At 49.7% G+C, this 19636-nt stretch overlaps 5 protein-coding genes across 6 annotated transcripts; 4 read left to right on the forward strand and 1 right to left on the reverse strand.

Moving 5' to 3' along the window:
* Window positions 1-334: 334 nt before the first annotated feature.
* LOC108025640 (glycine-rich selenoprotein) lies at window positions 335-1276 on the forward strand. Its single transcript, XM_017096176.3, has 3 exons — window positions 335-474; window positions 540-624; window positions 688-1276. The coding sequence occupies exons 1-3, from the start codon at window positions 456-458 to the stop codon at window positions 911-913; spliced, it is 330 nt and encodes a 109-aa protein (XP_016951665.1). The 5' UTR covers window positions 335-455; the 3' UTR covers window positions 914-1276.
* Window positions 1277-1641: 365 nt separating this feature from the next.
* Window positions 1642-2482, forward strand: LOC108025648 (glycine-rich selenoprotein). The gene is made up of 3 exons (XM_017096187.3): window positions 1642-1807; window positions 1865-1949; window positions 2009-2482. Exons 1-3 carry the CDS (start codon window positions 1789-1791, stop codon window positions 2244-2246), a joined length of 342 nt encoding a protein of 113 aa, XP_016951676.1. The 5' UTR covers window positions 1642-1788; the 3' UTR covers window positions 2247-2482.
* A 291-nt stretch (window positions 2483-2773) lies between these two features.
* LOC108025621 (NADH dehydrogenase (ubiquinone) complex I, assembly factor 6 homolog) lies at window positions 2774-4616 on the forward strand. The gene is made up of 4 exons (XM_017096157.3): window positions 2774-3001; window positions 3064-3178; window positions 3750-4375; window positions 4457-4616. Exons 1-4 carry the CDS (start codon window positions 2814-2816, stop codon window positions 4536-4538), a joined length of 1011 nt encoding a protein of 336 aa, XP_016951646.1. The 5' UTR covers window positions 2774-2813; the 3' UTR covers window positions 4539-4616.
* Window positions 4617-5818: 1202 nt separating this feature from the next.
* On the forward strand, window positions 5819-13959 carry LOC108025767 (poly(A) RNA polymerase gld-2 homolog B). 2 transcript variants are annotated; one of them, XM_044092951.2, is made up of 8 exons: window positions 5819-6061; window positions 6144-7650; window positions 7705-9356; window positions 9410-9896; window positions 11063-11276; window positions 11333-11476; window positions 11979-12288; window positions 13128-13959. In XM_044092951.2, exons 2-8 carry the CDS (start codon window positions 6706-6708, stop codon window positions 13561-13563), a joined length of 4188 nt encoding a protein of 1395 aa, XP_043948886.2. In that variant the 5' UTR covers window positions 5819-6061; window positions 6144-6705; the 3' UTR covers window positions 13564-13959. The 2 variants fall into 2 exon arrangements, with proteins under 2 accessions (XP_043948886.2, XP_043948887.2); XM_044092952.2 differs by having other exon boundaries at window positions 7708-9356.
* A 43-nt stretch (window positions 13960-14002) lies between these two features.
* On the reverse strand, window positions 14003-19475 carry LOC108025766 (regulator of nonsense transcripts 1 homolog). Its single transcript, XM_017096361.3, has 4 exons — window positions 19153-19475; window positions 18871-19085; window positions 15459-18806; window positions 14003-15388 (listed from the first exon to the last, which is right to left on the reverse strand). The coding sequence occupies exons 2-4, from the start codon at window positions 19036-19038 to the stop codon at window positions 15347-15349; spliced, it is 3558 nt and encodes a 1185-aa protein (XP_016951850.1). The 5' UTR covers window positions 19039-19085; window positions 19153-19475; the 3' UTR covers window positions 14003-15346.
* Between the last annotated feature and the right edge of the window lie 161 nt (window positions 19476-19636).

A 19636-nucleotide genomic window follows, 5' to 3' on the forward strand; every position in this document is an offset into this window, starting at 1 on the left:
GCTGTTGCATGGGCCAATCGTCGCCGCGTGTTAATCGGTTATCACGGGCTATCGATGATGCAATAGACAGTCTCCACTGCTAGATGTGACTGGTTTTCAAAAAGTATAAGTATATAATTGTTCTGTTCATAGTGTAATAGCATATTGTAATGGTTGTACAACCTAAAATAGGTTATTTCAAATGCTAGTATTAAACTAAGAAAATATTCAGATCTTGGAGTACAATTTTCTGTAGAATGAGTTGGCTTGGTTCTGTATTTTGTCTTCCAGTGCGAACAGGGTATCAATACATCGTTTCCAAACAGTGACCAGTGACTTTTCAATACCTGTGACTCCAGCCCATCCCTAGTTATGTTTTGATACGACTTGACGTAAACGTGCGACATCTGGGAAACAATTTCTATAGTGCAATAAATTGAAGGTGGCGGGAGCGTCCTAGATGAAAAGGCGGCGCCATGGTGTACATCGACCATAGTAAGTGGAAGTAGATGGTGCAGCAACCCAGAAATACCAGCAAATTGTTTGTTCTGCCTCGACAGATGGGCGCGTGTGGGAGAAGCGTCCTTGGGACTGGAGGAGGATAGTGGAGCTCTTTGTGGGAATATGGTTTGCCATCAAGCAGCTGTGAGTGCCTACAAGGGAGTCCCAAGTGCTGAAAAGCGACTAATGAAGCTCGTGTCCCTGCAGGTTCCTGACTTTCCTGGCTCCCTTCACGGCCCCCGGTAACCAGGCCAATCCGCGTCGTGGAAATGGCTGGGGCGGTGGTGGAGGAGGAGGCTGGGGCGGTGGCGGAGGCGGCGGCGGCGGAGGAGGTGGCGGCGGAAGACCTGGATCAGGAGGACTAAGACCAAACCGCCGGATCGGACGCATCCAGCCGTCGATGAGCTGCAATATGCCCGCGGGCGGCGGATGAGGATAGTAGCGACATCCGGTTCCCAAGACTCTTGGGAGGATGTCGCGCCGACAAGAGGCTGGCCACGGCAAGCAGCACCACCAGACGACCCGGAATGCACGGTTTATCTCGCCCCCGTGGCGCCCATGACGCAGCCCTCCCAAACTCGGTCTCGAGCGGAATGCTGCTGAACCCGATTAATCAGTGCTTTCTGGGTCGCTGCTTACGTGGCCTTCGTCGGTCCCACGAACTTATTAACAAGCTCCAATGTAGCTACAGGTTTTTGTATCGGTCTACGGGTTTATGTGTAGCCACTCAAAGAAACATTTGTATATTGTTATCCTGAATGTTCAAATAAAAACCAAGAATAACTTTTGCAAAAAATCTTTTTTAATTCCCTACATTCAAAAGTGATTTTAAAAAGTTTTCAATTTTCAAGCTAAAATCATTAAGGTGTGCTTGACATTTATTTTATAACTATAAAGTAACTTTGGTTTATGACTATTTGAACTTTCAATAAAAAACTTGGCAATTAATTTTATATGTTTTCTTACATTTTGATTTTCCTTATTCAAAAAAAATATGTTTAAAAATTTACTACATTACTATAAAACTTTTTTTCAATTGAAATTATTATTATGTACAATACATAATTTGAATTTCTAACTATTTATTTAAAATAAAAAAGAAAGATAAGCAAAAAACAGTGATTTTCGGATGACATCAGTGTAGGCTATGCGATATATTTCCTATGAAGTGAATCAGCTGTTTTGTTCCATCCCTAAAACCACGTCAAGTGTATAGTTTTGTATACAAATCGTGTAAATTCAGGTCAGACCCGGAGAGGAAATATTCCGGAAAACCCAGAAGATCTTGCACGCTGATTGGGCTGCAGCATGGCGTACATTGATCAAAGTAAGTGCATGTGGATGGGCATGTGGACTCCAGTGAGCTAATCCCTTGGTTTCGCAGATGGTCGCCTCTGGGAGAAGCGTCCTTGGGACCTGAGGCGTGTTTTGGCCCTGTTCGTGGGCATCTGGTTCGCCATCAAGCAGTTGTAAGTGGTTAAGAGATTACTCAACTCCAGGGCGATATAACCCAGTACCATCCTTGCAGATTCGTTTCGTTCCTGGCTCCCTTCAGCAGTAACGATAGCAATGGCGACAACTCCCGTCGCGGAAATGGATGGGGAAGCAGCTGGGGAGGAGGAGGTGGAGGCGGCGGCGGCGGAGGTGGCGGCGGTGGAGGAGGAGGAGGCGGTGGCTATGGCGGAGGAGGACTGAGACCCAACCGCAGGATCGGCCGCATTCCTCCGCCCTCGCAATCCTGCAGCGCCGGTGGATGCTGCGGCTAAGCCACTTTTGTGAAGCATTTTGGTCGAGGGAACTGATAAACCGAAATGCTCCTATATTTTACACGAAACAAACTTCTCACCCGTGAATCAGCAACTATAGTTTATAGTTTTCTGTTTCAAAACACCCGTAGTATAGCTCGATTTTAGCCTTAAGGTTTGGGACTGCTTGAGCAAGATACAAAATACCATAAACTTTACAATAAACTACTTAGTTTCTTAACTAACCACGTAACGTATCTTTCGAATGGAGTTTAAAAATGTATTTTATTGTCGGAAAAGGGTAATTTTATATATACTACTTTGGTATTATCTGCATTTAATTCCAATTTGCGTTGCGAATTAAAAAATAAAACGCAGTTATAATAAGCTATGTATATTAACTAAGGCTACATCTTTTATTTATTTCCATTTTAAGCTGGGTTTTGAACTTTCGAAGTAAATGTCAAATTAGTTGCTTTAATTTGAGGGAATACCCCAAATGTGGTTTTGGCACTTGAAAATAAGAGCCATCTGGCAACGCTGCCCGGCATATGTTCAGTCGACTGGTGGGAAGAAGAAGAAGCACATATGCGGCGCCTGGTGCGAAATTGGAATGGTCGGTTGTTATTCAACGGCAAGTCCGGCCAAGAAACCACTGGACTTGGACATGCCGGTGTCCACCAGGAGGCCAAGCCCAGCCCCACTGCCCCGGAGGAAGGAACGGGCGCAGTGGATAAGAATGGCTTCGGCGCCAAGCACTGCATGAGCCTGGTGGAGTAAGTAGCTCAATGGGAAGTTCCGTAGGTTATCCACTCGAGTGATCCATTTGCTCCACTAGGAAGTATGACTACGAGAACTACCTGTGCACCCTGCTGCTGCCTCGGGAACTGCGACGAGCCGCCTTCGCCCTGCGGGCATTCAATGTGGAGGTCTCCAGATCGGTCAGCGGCCATGTGAGTGGGGCATCCACAGTCATGGGGATTTCTTCCCAGCTAGGGCGAACCTTTGGCCCACGCTTCAGAAGCTCCTTCACCTCCTGCTTGTAGAGAGCCCACCTCTAATGCCCAGTGTTTTAAATCCTAAAACATGATACCTTGAGAAGTTCAAGGAGGAGGTCCTTTAGATATTGGCCTTTATCCCTCTTTGGCTTCCACACATGTTTCGAAATCTTTTCTCCTTCAAACACTACGGGTCTACCCCTAAGTTCTGTATTCTTTACATTATCTTGCCTTTCCAAATGATAAGAGAAAATACCTCTACATATTTCCATACTCTACCCTCTAAAAACCTAAGTATCCGCAATATTATCCTTATAAACATGCTGTTTTTAGCAGGCAGCTTTCTTAGGAAGCGAAATCAAACAAACATACAATATAAAGATAGCTCAGCATATGGGCTATAAGAAAAAATGAAACTTCTTATGGAATAACCATAAATTATATAACCCTATCTGCTTAGATAATAATTAATGCCCATCAGCTGATGTGCCAAAATCAAATAACTTTGGTAATTTATCTTCCCCAGCAAATAGAGCCGCAAATCGCCAAGCTGCGCCTCAAGTTCTGGCACGACTCCATAGACAAGTGCTTCGAGCCGGAGTCCCAGCGCTCGTACGTGGAGGACCAGCCCGTGCTGCGCGAACTGAAGCACACGGTGGGCAGCCGCAAGCTGAACAAGGTGTACTTGCGCCGCCTGGTGACGGCCCGCGAGCGCCCGCCCACCCATGGCTTCGAGACCATTCGCGAGCTGGAGGAGTACGCCGAACAGACCTTCTCCTCGCTGCTGCTCCTGCTGCTGGAGGTGGCCGGAGTGCGCGACCTGCAGGTGGACCACGCGGCCTCGCACCTGGGCAAGGCCCAGGGCATCGCCACCCTGCTGCGGGCCATCCCGCTGGCGGGACGTCAGCAGGCGGCCTGCGTGCCGCTCGAGGTGCTCATTCGCCATGGCGTCAGCCAGGAGCGCATCATCCGCTGCCAGAGCGACGACAAGGGCGTCGAGGAGTGCATCTTCGAGGTGGCCAGCTCCGCCAACGCGCACCTCAAGCTGGCCAGGCAGCTCAAGGACCCGGTGCCGCCGCTGGTGCCCAAGATCTTCCTCTCCGCCGTGGCGACGGACGGCTATCTGGAGCGCCTGCGTCGCGCCAACTTCCTGTAAGTCGCCTGTAATCGCCCTTTTTGCCAGGGGTATCACTGTTGCATCACACATTAACGCATGCTTTTCCCATCCCCTAGGTTAACCCACAAAAGCTGCGTAGCACGCGACTCCATGCTGCCCGCTCGTCTATTTTGGAAGTCGCTGTTCAATCGGTACTGATCCCAGTTACCTTAGTAGTAGTAAAACCAGGCCTTCGCCACATTGTTGACTTCTTTAAGTAAAACCGTTTTAAAATGACTTCTTTATGGTCTCTGGGCTTGGAATAGTATATTATAATATAAATGATGGTAATATTATGTATGGAAAGCTATACTCTGAGGGCAAACAGCGTGAGGAGTGCCACAGTACGCCTTGATTTCGGTAAACTATGATTGAAAACCTTCAAAAGGTATTTTTAAAAAATCGTAGTACCATTTTCCGAAAAAAATGATCAGTGTTTTGGTCTTAAGAAGGCAAATAATAGTAAGAATGGGGAATGTCATATATCGTTGGGACCAAAACCTAAAAATTTTTTACTTTTTATTTTTTTTTGTAAATAAACACCTTACAAAAAATTGGAAAATTGGTCTAAAAATTAACTATGCTTAAAGTGATTGGGATCGTTAGCAATTTTGGCAGGCTATTCAAAACAGTCGGTCTTTTTGCTATACATATACCCTTGCAGAAGGAGACGTTTCCGACCCCATAGAGTATATATATTCTATGTCCGTTTGTCCGTCCGTGTGTCCGTCCGTTTCTACGCAAACTAATCTCTCAGCTTTAAAGCTATCGGGCTGAAACTTTCCCAAAAGTCTTCTTTCTATTGCAGGAAGTATATAAGTCGGAGCCAGCAGGATCGGACAACTATATCTTATAGCTCCCAAAGGAACTATTTAAAAAAAAGTGATATCTTAATTGTTTTTTAACATATAACCTCCTACGCTTGCAAATTCTATTTCTTAATTAGTTCTGAATTTCGAATTAAATTTTATCAAAATCAGACGATTATATCATATAGCTGCCATAGGAACGATCGGAAAATTCGCTGGAAAATAATATGAACAAATTATATTCGAAAAAAAAACATATTTTTAACATATACATAACCTCCTACGCTTGGAAATAACATTTTTTAATTGGTTTTGAATTTCGAATTAAATTTTATCAAAATCGGACGACTATATCGTATAGCTGACATAGGAATGATCGGAAAATTGGTGGGAAAATAATATGAAAAACTAAAATCCATAAAAAATCGGTCTTCTGGCTATACAATACTGAGTTTGATGCTTATTTTCCAGTATATTGGCATTAAGCCCTAGAATTTTCGAAAATGTTTCAAAAAATGAGTTTATTATTTTTTAAAACGCAAGAAAAACGAGAAAGAAGAGGGTTAAGGCTGTGGAGGAGTGTCAATCGATTCTTCCCGGGACACTATCGATGAGTGGAGATCCAGAGCGCGATCCCAAGATGGTATCGTGGGGACCGAATCGAAGGCCGCTCAGCACGGTAGTTGCTAGCTGATTTCAGAGCGTTTTGGGCGCAGTTTTAGTTTTTTATGAATGTTAGAATTGATGTGGAAAGTGTGTGTGGTCGGATGCCATTGAAAACGGAGCAGTGCAGAGATCGCTCAACAAGATAGGCACCGTTTTGTCCCGCCTCCGATCCCGTGTCCGGGAGAATTGCAGCGCCCCCGGGGCTTGGTGAGTTTTCCGGGTTTTCCGGGCTTTCCCTCGCCTGCGATTCCCCTTTCGGGCCACTTATCGCTCCTTCTCTTTTGCGCAGTGGCCGGGCTCTTTCCCCCTTTTTATTTTGCCCACTTTGCGTTGCAATTTCGGCGCTCCCCGCACTAGGCTAACGGCTCTTTTTCGCCGCCCCCTCACACACGGCGAAGGAGAGGAAAAGGAAACCGGGGAGGAGAGCAAGAGAGGAGACCACAGTATACGAGAGACAGGAGTGTGTGTGTGTGGAACTACGGTACTTTACACTGGTGGCCGTAAAAAAGTGAAAGTCAGCCTTATAAATAAAAAATCCTGAAATGAAATAAAGTGTCAAAGTAACTAAAGCGTTAAAAAAAAGTAAGAAAACGAAACAAAAAAATAAAAAACAAAAAGAAAACCCATAAAAATACACAAAAGACATACAAAATATTCAACAAAATAAAAAGAAACAAAAAAAAAAAACAATAAAAAATCAGAAAAGTTTTCGAATTCCAAAAAGAAAGTAAAAAAATTAAACGTAATTTAAACCTAACTTAAATTTAGTCGTAAGCAAATACCAAGCGATTCGTGCCGAGCAATTTTTTATACCCAAAACTCGAGTCACGGTCGCCACACAAAAGGATTCCATGTTCACCACCCGAATTTCCGGCGACATGAAGATCTTTGCCGCAGATGTTGCCGAGAGCAGCGCCACAGCAACGTGCAACACGCCCGTGCAGCAGCAACAGCAGCAGCAGCAACTCGAGTTCCGGTCCCGCATGTCCAATGGATCGCCGGGCTCCAAGGCGGGACAGTGCCACCTGAAGTTCGGCAAGTACAACCACAAGACGGCCAATCTGCTGCGCCAGGTGAGCAGCTGCCACAGCGGCAGCAACAGCAACAACAGCAGCAACAGCGAGTCCAACAAGGGCCAGCAGCAGCAGCAACTGCACTATTGCAACAACAGTCACTCGTGGGCACGCAAAAAGTACTTTGGCAACAGCGGCAGCAGCAGCAGCAGCAACAACGTGCAGCAGCAACAACAGCAGCAATCTGCCTACTACCAGCGCCAGCAGCAGCAGGATCAGCAAGCCCTGAACAACAACAATGTGCTGATGAAGAATCAAAATATCTTGCAACAAGTTGCCGATGGCAAGGCCAGCGACAGCAACAACAACGGCGGCAGCAGCAACAGGATGGCGGCCAAGCCAGCCAAGTGGCCCAACGACAACAGCAGCGGCAGCAACAGCAACAGCGTCGGCTGCAGAAATAGCAACAGCAACAGCAGTAGCACCAAGAAGCGCAACTCGTCGTCGGCAGAGGCAACTGCAGCCTACTATCGCAAGGATCCGGAGTCCCGAAACCCGGATGCTGCAGCAGAGGCGACGGAGGCGGATGCAGCAGCAACAGATGCCTGCAACACCAGTGCCTCAACGACGGGATCGAGCTCAGGGAGCGCCAGCGCGGAGACATCCCTGGCGAAGGGCCAGGACCCGGAGCAGGACCAGACGGCGAAGCAGCGACCGCGCCAGCAGCCCCTCAGCTTCTGGAAAACCAATTACCCGCAGCCAAGCGCCAGCCAGCTGAAAGATGTGAGCAACAGGCGTTAAAGTTGCTAATATATATTATCTATCAATCTATTTCAGAAGGAGACGGTTGCAGCAGTGGTTTCTGCCGCCGCAGCCGCTGCATCCGAGCAGCAGCAGCAACAGCAGAGCCTGTCCTTCGAGCACAGACGCAACTCGGGCTACCAGCAGCACCAGCAGCACAACTACTACCCGTACTACTACTCGCAGCCCAAGCAGCTGACCATCGCCTCCTTCCTGCAGAAGGAACTGCTGCCCGAGAGCAGCGAGAAGCCCACCCAGCACAGCAGCAGCAGCAGCAGCAATGCCAGCAACAACGGCAATCTCATCAGCGGCAACACAGGCAACAGCAGCAGCAACAGCAACACAGGCAGCAGCAATCACATCAGCAGCGGCAACAGCAACAGCAACAGCAACGGCAACAGCAACGGCAACTACTCGAGGCAGCAATATGGCCACCAGTCGGTAGGGAATGGCTACCAGCAGCAGCAGCAGCGCTACCGCAATGCCCAGAATGCCTACCAGCAGTACCAGCATCAGCACCAGCACCAGCAGCAGCAGCAGCAGCAGCAGCATCACGCCCAGCAGCTGCACCCGCACCAGCAGGGGATGGGCAACTCGCACTTCCGGCGGAAGAACAGCGACAACAGCAGCCACAGCAGCGGCATCAACCAGAAGAAGATGCACTACAGCCCGCCGGGCAAGAATGGCGATCCCACGGACAGATCCTCCTCGGCACAGCAGCAGCAGCAGCAGCAACAGCAGCACCACCACCATCCGCACCAGCAGCAGAAGAGCATCGAGATCCTGACCAGCAGCAACTTCAACGCCATGCACCGCCGTATGCAGGGCGGGAGCAACAAGAACGGCTACTACCAGCACAACTATCACCCGCTGGCCGGCGAGACGGGCTCCACGCCGACGCGTTCCGAGCACCAGAACCTCTACAACCTCACCTACATCCATGTGGACATGGAGGCAAGCGCAACCGACGGAGCTGGAGCGGGAGCCACCCCGGTGGTGAAGTCCTCGCTGCTGAGCAAGCCGAGCATTTCCATAACCCCCGCATCGGCCACAACGCCAACTGCCACCGTGGAGAGGGGCCTGCCTCCTGCTCCGCTGCGCTCCCTATCCGCTCCTGCACTGCCGGCGCCAACGAACCATGTGCGCAACATGTTCGCCCCGCCACCGCTGGCCATGATTGGTCCCCATGGCCTGCTCTCGCCGGTGACCACCACCTCGACGCCCACCAAAATGATCAGCTGCGCCCAGCTGGACGAGGCCATAACGGCGGCGGCCGCCAGTGGCGACCAGTCGGTGACCACGAGTCCCAGTTACAACCAGGCGGGCTCCTTTGTTATTCCACACCAGCAGCAGCCACAGCAGCAGTCGCACCTGACCCCGGCCTGCTCCATGTCGCAGCCTCCGCCACCGCCGCCGCCACAGATGTTCTTCCACTTTGCCGAGGGCTTCTGCAATCCGGGATTGGGTCACCAGGCGCGTCCAGCTCCCGTGTGGCCGCACTCCAGTTCGCCCTGCTACCCGGCCTCCTACGGATCCAGCTGCAGCCTGAGCGGAAATGGAACGGGCTCGGGCACCTCCCCCCACAACAAGGATGGCAATGCGGTTGGACTGCGGCCCGTGTCGCCGGCGCTCTCCTCTTCCTCGCTGGGCAGTGAATCCCACTGGAGCAGCACCAGCAACCGCAGTCGGTAAGTGCGAATTGGGCTTCCTAGGATGAAGCCAATATAGTATTTACTTTCAGCTTGGGCCATGGAGGCCACCTCTCCATATCGCCCACGCCCAGCGCCCTGGGATCCGCCCAGCTCTCCCCACACCTGGCCGAGATGCACCCCCTGCACCAGCAACATCCTCCGCCGCTCGCCAACCACCATCCCCATGGGCAGATGAATGGGCATGCCATGAACTCCTATGTGCCCCACCGACCACCGCCGCCGCCGCCGCATCCACCCATCTCATCGCCCACACCAACGATAGGAGCCACAGGAGGGGGCGGAGGAGGAGGAGCAGGAGGATTAACACCCTGGTACGAGCTGCTCCTGCCCCCCGATCGCTACTTGGCGCAGGCGCGAAACGTCGAGGTGGCCGTCACGCCGGAGAAGCTCATCTGCATGTGCAAGTACGACAAGCTGTCTGCCGAGATCTGGAAGAGATTTCGGGGGGCCCAGCAGACGCACAAGAAGTTCAAGATGAAGATGCGTCTCTGGCGATACCTCTTCCTCTGGATGAATGTAAGTGAAAGTCCAACTAGCATACACTGTAGTTCATTTCATTTATTATTCAACCAAGAAAACCCTATAAAACATACAACTAAAATATATGTTTTGCGTTATTATAGCCCTAAAGCCTTATATATAATACAACTATAGTAAATATCATATATTATTAAAGCAGTAAAATCCTATACAAATATCATATATTATTAAACAATATAACCCCATATTTAACATAAGTATAATATATATTATATATTAGTGCAGCACTAAAAATCATATATATCATATATTATAAAAACACTAAAACCCTATATATCATAAACCAAAAAATGTATCATGTTTCATTATAGCACTAAAACTCTATATATATTATAAAATTATAATGTATATCAAATATTATTATATATATATTTTCTATATATCAGAAAACTAGAAAATATATAATATTTATCAAATAATATTAAAACACTAAACCCCTATATATGATTTATCTTTTAAATATATCATATTTTATGGTAGCACTAAAGCCCTATAAATCATACATCTATAAAATATACCATATTTTATTATAGCACTAAAACCCTTCATATCAAACAACTAAAGTATATCATATATTACTATGCCACTTAAACCCTATATATCATACAATGGTAAACCATTTAATATTAATGTACTAAAACCCTATATAACTATAATGTATATCATACAACTAAAATACATATCACATAAAATGAAAACACTAAAACCCCATATACCATATCACTATAATATACATATATCATGTATTATTTAAGAACTAAAACCCTTTATATCATAATACTAGAAAATATGTCATATTTTATTATAGCACTGAAACCCTACATGTCATCAAATATTATTAAAACACTAAAACCCTATATATCATACATCTATAATATATATCATATTTTATTGTAGTACTAAACCATCTACATCTAACAACTAAAGTATATCGTATATTATTATGCCACCTAAACCCTATATATCATACAATGGCAAACCATTTAATATTAAAGTACTAAAACCCTATGTATGACACCACTATTATATATATCATATATTAAAAACGACTTATCAACTTACATATCATACATATAACCCATATATAATATACATAAAATAGAGCAGCACAACTTTAATGAATAATCATATTTTATTAACAGCAGCCCATGTTCGAGAGGTACCGCATCTGCCTGGTGGGCTCGACGATCACGGGCTTTGGAACGGACTCCTCCGACATCGACATGTGCCTGCTGCCCGAGCAGGGGGCCCATCTCCACCAGCAGCACTACCACCAGCACCACCACTTCCACAACGAGAAGCGAACCGAGGCCCTGATCATCCTCACCCTGTTCAATGCAGTGCTGAAGGACACGGGTAGCCAATCCCATAATCCACACCATTCTTCGGAACTGAACGACTTTCTCTTGCAGAGGTCTTCCAGGACTTCAATCTGATCGAGGCGAGGGTGCCCATACTGCGATTCAAAGATATCACCAATGGCATCGAGGTCGATCTGAACTTCAACAACTGCGTGGGTATCAAAAACACCTATCTGCTGCAGCTCTACGCCCAACGTAAGATTCTAGGTCCATCTATTGATATATCATACTTGTGTAGCTATCTTTCTTCATGTTCTTCTGATATTTGTCACTGAAATCCTCTCAAACAGCTCAACCTCTTATGATTGACTGAGTGCCTGTCCGTAAATGTCTTAAAAATCCGTCCATATATGTGATATACACCTTGGGTGCAAGTAAGTATGTATATCCCTTTATGAGGAAATCGGTTAGAAACCCAACTCAAAAGCCCTACATTGCAAGTAAGTATTATTTTGAGTGATAGGTGTACACCAAGATCATGAAATATACTCAGTTCTAGTATTTTAACTAGTTCGTTCGACGATGAAGTGTTTTTTAATGTTACGGATAGATTTTCAGATTGTATTTGCGGTATTTTCCCTTTCTCATATTTTCTGTCAATTCTAATTAATACTAGTCTTTAATCTAGTGGAAAACAAGTCTATGATTAATACTTAAATTAAATTATGTATTTTTATTTATAAATGTACTATCTTAGTGGATTGGCGGACACGACCTTTGGTGGTGATTGTGAAGCTCTGGGCCCAGTACCACGACATCAACGACGCCAAGCGCATGACCATATCCAGCTACTCGCTGGTGCTGATGGTGCTCCACTACCTGCAGCACGCCTGCGTGCCCCACGTGCTGCCCTGCCTGCACACCCTGTATCCGGAGAAGTTCCAGCTGGGCCCACAGGACTGCCTGGATCTGGACCTCATCGAACCGATCGAGCCCTACCAGGCGCTGAACAACCAGACGCTCGGCGAGCACCTGCTAGGGTTCTTCAAGTACTACAGTAGCTTTGAGTGAGTTCTGTTTCGATCTTGGACCCTTAAGATATAGAAAGTGTAGGAAAATATTATGATATGCTAGTTTTAAACACCTGAAAGCATATACCAATTCTTCAACTGAATGAGAACGCGAATTCTTGGGACAAAAGAGAAAAAAGAGTATGATAATATACCAAAATAACTCGTTTGTTCCTTTTTTAACCAAATATTTAAGATGTTTTCTTTATAGGATTTCCTTATTATTATAGAAATAAGAGTTGTACTTGGTTTACTTTCTTGTTTAGCAAAACATAACGGCGTAGTCTTAACGTTTATAAAACATGTACCAATTCTTCAAAAAATTAAAACGCGAATTCTTTAGAACAAAGAGAAAAAATACCATGATAATATACCAAGATAACTCATTTGCTCCTTTTTTTGATCACATATTTGAGATATTTTTTTGTATGTTTCTTTATAATTATACAAATTTTATTTATACTTAATTCACTTTTTTGTTTAGCAAAACACATCGGCATAGTCTTAACATTCAAAAATCATATACCAATTCTTCAACAAATTAAAACGCGAATTCTTTAGAACAAACAGGAAAAATACCATAGTATTAGGCCTAACATAAGCCTTTTTTTTTGCGCACATATACTTGAGAGCAAATCTTAACAGGCTTTTGAATAATCATATAAACCTTACAAATAATCGTTATTTATACCGATTACAGATCGGATTATTCTATCATCTCGATTTATTTTAATATATTTATAGTAAATCCTAGAGGATTACCCTATCAGATTATACCAAAACACCTACGATCATTATTTTTGATATTTCTGTGATTTATGATCGCGTTTCTGTAGCTTCCGGAACCTGGCCATCTCCATCCGCACCGGCGGCGTCCTCCCCGTGTCCACCTGCCGCATGGCCAAGAGCCCCAAGAACGACGTCTACCAGTGGAAGGAGCTCAACATCGAGGAGCCCTTCGACCTGTCCAACACGGCGCGCTCCGTCTACGACCACGCCACGTTCGAGCGCGTGAAGGCTGTGTTCCTGGCCTCGGCCCGTCGCCTGGACCACACCCTCGACCTGGCCACCGTCTTCCGGCCCATCCACCACGCCCCAGAGAACTTCGCCCCCCAGCAGCCGGCGTCGTCGTCGTTCGAGCAGCAGCTGCACCACCCCAATCCCGGCCAGCAGCGGAGTGGGGGAGGAGGCGGTGCCGCCGCCATGTCCAGCAGGCTGATCCCGGAAGCACCCTCGACCTTTGCCGAAACGGCAGCTGCCAATGTGGCCTAACTAAACGCCTTTTTCCAGGTACTTGCGAGCATATGAAGAAAATAGCAAAAAAAAATCATAAATAAAATGTCCAAAAATGTTAAATCAGAACCAAAAACCTTGTAAATTGAAATTCACCGAAGGCAAGAGCAGAATTCCAAGAGAAAATTGTGAAAACCGTATTGGAATCGAATTTCAATAGGCTCGAAAATGCATTCTCACCCTGTTAAATGTTATCATATTCATTTATTTATGCTTTTACAAGCCCAAAGTGTTTGAAACGAACTCCACAATGATTGTAAACATCCGCGAAAGGGGTGCGATCGCGCCTCCCGCGGCTTGTGTCTTTTGAAAACAAAATGTCACCCGAAAGTGTAAAACTGCAAGTTCTGTAAAATAAACAACACAAACCATGCAGAGTTCTGGCATAATGTCCCCCGGGGAGCAGGACACTCGGGAGTTATTTGTTTTTCGCAAGGGAAAACTTAAATTCTTTATTTAGAATTTGCAAAAAAAAATGTTTCATTTTCTTGAATCAAAGAGTCGCGTGGGAAGAATTAACTCACAATATATAGAAAAAATATACCATTTTCATATCGTTTTAAAAACAATTAACAGGCATCTGTAACTGCATTAATATTAATTAATATTAACCTTTTCTGATCTTGATCCTCCATTTCGTCGATTGTAAGGTATGCTGATTATTGTGTATGTGGGGTGTGTGTCGTGTGTCCGCACGATCGGAACGATCCGTACCGATCGTCCGGTTTCCAATCCGCGCTGGAAACTTGCATCCGCTTCGGGGGATCCGCCAGCGTTCCCGTGTGATTTTAAGCTGTGTATCCATGTTACTTGAGTTTGATCTTGTTACGTCTCGTTTTTTTTTTTGTTTGCTTGTGGTTTTTGTGTTTGTTAGGATAACAAATGCATACGGAAATCAAAAAAGAGTCCAAAAGTTTTCGAATTTAACAACAGTGGGCATGTGGTGGGGGATCGGTGTGAGTTAACCGGTTTGTTTGCTTGGTTTTTGTTTGTTTGTTTTGGGGGAAGAAGGTTAGAACAGGAGCTAAAGATTGGCTGCTGCACTGGAGGCCACAAGAAGGTTAGAAGGTAAGCCACTTGGTGAATACGTGTCCTGGGCGGGCGTGGTTGCGTGATTGCGTTTTAGGCACCGGCTGCGAGTCCCGGTTGGCAAAACAAAAGGGGAAACGTGTCGAGAAGTTGTCCATCGTCGTTTCAAGGGCGGCCTGCTGGCAGCCTGGCAGGTTGGCTCATCCGTGGGCGAGCTTCCGCGGAGCGCACTCCGCTGACCAACGGGCGGCAGCGGCCAGTGGCCAGTCGCCTGGCCAAGACCTCATGGCCCGCGGCGCTTCGGGAATAATCTGCTTGCTGCAGTGGCTGCTGCAGTGCATCCTGACTGCCTGCAGTGATCTCGATATCTCGATTTGTTCGATTCCTCGACATCCCTCCTCTATCGCCTCCTCTCCTTGAAATCATTCACTCCTCATCTCGCCATCGCCGTCTCCATGTCATTTCAATCTCCATCTCAATCACAATCTCCGTCTGCGTCTCTCACACTGTCTCCTCGTCTCGCCGTCTTTAATGTCCCGCGTCTCGTGCTCATGTTCCTAGGTCGCATTGTCGCATTGTTTCCCGCATCTGTCGTTCCCGTGATAGTCCTCTTTGCTCTCTTCCTGCTGCCTACTGATGCTACTCCTTGATGATGACTTCAAAGTTGAGTTTGTTGTTGTTTCGTTTGGGTTGCTTGTTATCGTTTGTAGTTGGTGCACCTCCGGCCGGATTCTCAATAAGGCTGTGAGAACTGATTCAAACTGCGTTCGCCCGACTGCAAGGAGCACAGGGAAAGGGATAAGCAAGGGGGTCATCTTGGTGGCTAACTATCTAGCCCCACTCACCACGTTAAAGGCCACATCCTGGGAGAGCAAACCATCCATCTGCGATATCTGCCCGAAGTCCTGCGACAGCTCCGGCTGCTGCGATAGAGCAAATCCGCTAGGCTGCGTCATCTGCAGCGACAGCGGCACCGGCTGCTGGCTGAACGGAGTGGCAGCGCCGCCCGTGCCCGCCTGTCCACCAGGTCCTCCTGCCGCCGATCCGCCACCAGACTGGCCAGTCGCCGCACGCGACTTGCCCAGCTTCTGGGACTTCTTTATGCCGCCCAAGGTGGACACTCCAGGGCCACTGAACGTGATGCCAGAGTTCGACGGCGAGTAGTTACCCGCCTGCTGCTGCATGGCCCGGTTCTGCTTGGCCGCCATAATCGCCTGCTGGTGCTGGTTGTAGAACCGCGGCGGCAGATTGCTCATGTTCATGAACATGCCAACCGGCACCGGCATGTTGCCCAGTGCCGCTGCGCCGTGCTCGTTAGATATGTAGCCGATGGAGTCGTGGTGCAGGTGGGCAGCTGCCCAGCTGGGTGCAGCGCCGCCGGCGCCTCCGAAGTTGTTGTTGCCACCGGCAGCGCCAGTGCCCGCGCCCAGGCCGAATCCGCCGCCCATAGAGTTGGAGCTGGGGGCACCGTAGCCGAGGGGAGAGGCGCCGTACTGACCACCGCCACCGGCGCCGTACTGGCCGCCGTTCATGGCCTGACCCGGCATCTGCCGGCCCTGGCCGTAGCCACCGCTGCGATCGTAGATGGAGCCCGGCACCATCACCTCCTTGGCATCGGCTATCATGGTGGACATAAAGTGGGCCCCGATGTTCATGCTGTTGACCAGCTTCTTGGGCTTCTGGAAGTGGATGAGCGACTCCTTCAGGTTATTCAGCGAGCCCTCGACGAGCACCTTGCGATCCTTGTAGAAGTTGAGCAGGTGGTTCCACAGCTGCTGCTTGGCCAGCACTTTGGGATTGCCCACAATGATGATGCCGTACTTGGCGCGGGTGAGGGCCACGTTAAGGCGTCGTGGATCGTTCAGGAAACCGATGCCCTGGCGCTCGTTGGAGCGCACGCACGACATGATAATGATGTCCTTCTCGCGTCCCTGGAACGCGTCCACGCTGGCGATCTCGATCTCCTGGTAAAGGCGGGAGTGCAGGCTGCCCTGGTACTGCATGTACTGCACCAGGTAGGCGCGCTGTCCCTCGTAAGGCGTGATGATTCCAATTTGTTCCGGCTTGATGCCCGCCTTGAGGAATCGCGTTGTGATCTTTTCCACGTTGGCCGCCTCAGTGCGGTTGAGGAACGAGGTCCCCGATCCGGCGATCTCCTCCTGACCCTGCGTCACCAGGAAGAACATGGGTCTCTCCGGCTGCGGCCAGGGGAAGTCCAGCTTAAGGCGACGATCCTCCGCACAGACGCCGTTCTGCAGCGAACCCTCGTAGAAGAAGTTGGACGGGAACTGGGACAGTTCGGGGTGCATGCGGTACTGCACCTCCAGGCGGAACGGACGGATGCCCAGGACCACGAGGCGCTCGAAGAGACTCTGCGAGAGGCCGGCACGAGCGGCCTTCTTGCACATGACCACCGGTCCCAGCTGGCAGTGGTCGCCCACAAGGATCAGCTGCTTGGCGCCCAGCACCACCGGCACCATGCACTCCGGCTCCGTCGACTGCATCGACTCGTCGATCAGGATCGAGGTGAACTTGATGCGCGACAGCCGCCCATCGCCTGCGCCCACGCACGTGCAGCAGATGACGTCGGCCGCCTCCAGCAGTTGGCTCTCGGCGCCGCGCTTCAGGCTGCGGTAGCGCTTCTCATCCGCGGAGCTCAGCTCGCCGGTCTCGTCCTTCAGCTGCTGCAGCTTCTTCAGCTCCGAGTTGGTCTCCATGTTGCGGATCTGGTTGTGCAGCGCCAGGAAGCTGACCGGACTGTCGATGGCCTCGCGACTCTTGGCGCATACACGCACCACCTTCAGGTTTGTGCGGTGGATCTTCTCGGTGAGCTGGTCCACGGCCGTGTTACTGGGCGCACAGACCAACACAGTGCCGCCGTGCTGCTTCACCAGCTGGTAAACGATGGTGGCCGAGGTCACGGTCTTGCCGGTTCCAGGCGGTCCCTGGATCAGCGAGAGCGGGCGCTGCAGCGCATGCTTCACGGCGTACACCTGGCTGCGATTCAGGTCGGGCAGATGCGGGGCGCTGTAGAGCTTGGGCTGTGGGCCGCGAAAGAGCACCTCGTCGTTGGCATCCGGACGGCCGTGGCCCAGCAGGCGCGAGTAGATGTAGTTGGACACCGAGTTGCGGTCCATGGCGAAGTTGCGCAGGGCGCGCGTCATGCGATCGAAGGAGGTGCACTTCCAGATGAAGTCCACCGAGAAGTTGCTGGTGCACTTGACCGGCGCATTCGACGAGGTCTTCAGCTCGAGGCCGACATCGTCGCCGAAGTTGTCCGGCACCTTGATCACATGCCCGATCTCGCTCCACGGATTGTACAGCTCGCCCACGTAGCGCAGGCGCAGCTCGTCGCCGTGCATCAGCTTCATGTCCGAGTCGGTCTTGGCCAGCGTGAAGTAGGCGATGGTCTTCTTGTTCAGGCCCACGTCCCAGCGCACCTCGATGTTCTCCTGGGTGGCCGACTCCTTCAGCTTCTTGTCGTAGTCGGCCTCGAGGCGAACGAGCGGTCCGAAGGTCTTCTCGTACTGATACCCGTCCTCGTAGCGCAGCAGCACCTGTGCCGGCTCCGAGTCGATGCCCGGCTTCTCCAGATCCTGGAACGTGGCCTCGATATTGTCCTTCCACAGCTCCTCCAGCTTGTTGATCTGGGCGGCCGAAATTTGGCGCGCACGCAGCTGGCCCTGCTCGCTGGGCTGCTTCACCAGCCAGGGCAGGAAGCAGCGGTCGGCGATCAGCGGCTTCCACTGCTCCTGGTCCCAGTTCATGTCCTTCAGCGAGTTCTGGGCGGCGCACGGCTGGCGGCAGAGCAGCACGACCACCGAATCGGCCTTGGCCGGTATGAAGCCCAGCACAAAGACGTTGCGCACGCCGCAGGAGTAGCACTCCAGTATGGTCTCGCCCAGGGGCCCCTCGCCGTGGAGCGTCACCTCGCGGTGCTTGGCCCGCACCAGATGGTTGATGATGTGCGAACCGGAGGTGCTGCCGCGTCCGTTGCAGAACCATTTGCGGCAGTTGTTGCACATGACCACCGTGGCCGGGTCATGGATGCCGCAGTACTTGCAGGCGTGCGCCGGCAGCTCCTTCACATACGAGCTGCCCGCATCGTCGTCCTCCTCCTCGAACTGCAGATCGGCCAGATCGTTGGTGATGCTGGCCAGCCGCGGATGCGAGTCCCCGCCAGAGCGACGTGGCTGTAACGGATGACATATGTATGTGGTTAGGGGACTGCCGATGGTCGGAGACCACAACACTCACGTGCAGCTCCAGCTGGTCGTTCTGCGTCTGGCTCTGCGAGGTGGAGGGCATGGTGAAGTCGCGGTAGTCGTACTGCGTGGGCTGCGTATCGGCGCCCGGCAGCAGTTCGTTGTCATCCATGTCCAGGAAGGAGAGCGCCGAGCTGGGCGCGTACGTGTCCACGCTCATGGCGCCTGTGCCTCTTCTCACCCAAGGTTGTTAATTTTGCTGCACTTCTGCGGCGTGATGGCGGGATGGTATCGGGTTAGCCGAGTGGCTGCAATGGCCCAGTGGCGCACTCACCTGCAGTTCCCGCGAGGAACACACGGTTCGCCTGCCCCGGATGCCGGAATTGGATTGCTTTTGCCCAGGCGGAGCGTGGCCGCGGTGATTATGGTATGATATTGTCGTGTGTGCGTTTCGCGCTTTCCGGTGTCGAAAGCCCTCTGGCGGGCGGCTTCTGCGAAAGCGCGGCTGTTGCGGGTCCCGGATTCGGTTCCGTTCGAGAGTCCCACGTTCGGGAGTCGCACGCAGGCAAAAATGAGGGGGGAATTGTCAGTTTATAAATGTGTTTTATACAAAATTACACAGCCGGCAGTGTGACCGCGGAATTGGCGATGGAATATACCGTCCGGTTCCGGGAAATATACCGTTTATACCAATTACATTTGCTGAAATATACCAGAACTGTGCCAAACGGTCATGCTGAAAAGTCAATGCCAACTGGATGCTATCGATAGCCCCAATCGAGTGGACGTATGCTCGATGTGTTTTCGATTTTCTGATA

The sequence above is a fragment of the Drosophila biarmipes genome, chromosome X, assembly GCF_025231255.1.
Source record: "Drosophila biarmipes strain raj3 chromosome X, RU_DBia_V1.1, whole genome shotgun sequence".
Taxonomy (NCBI): Eukaryota; Metazoa; Arthropoda; class Insecta; order Diptera; family Drosophilidae; genus Drosophila; species Drosophila biarmipes.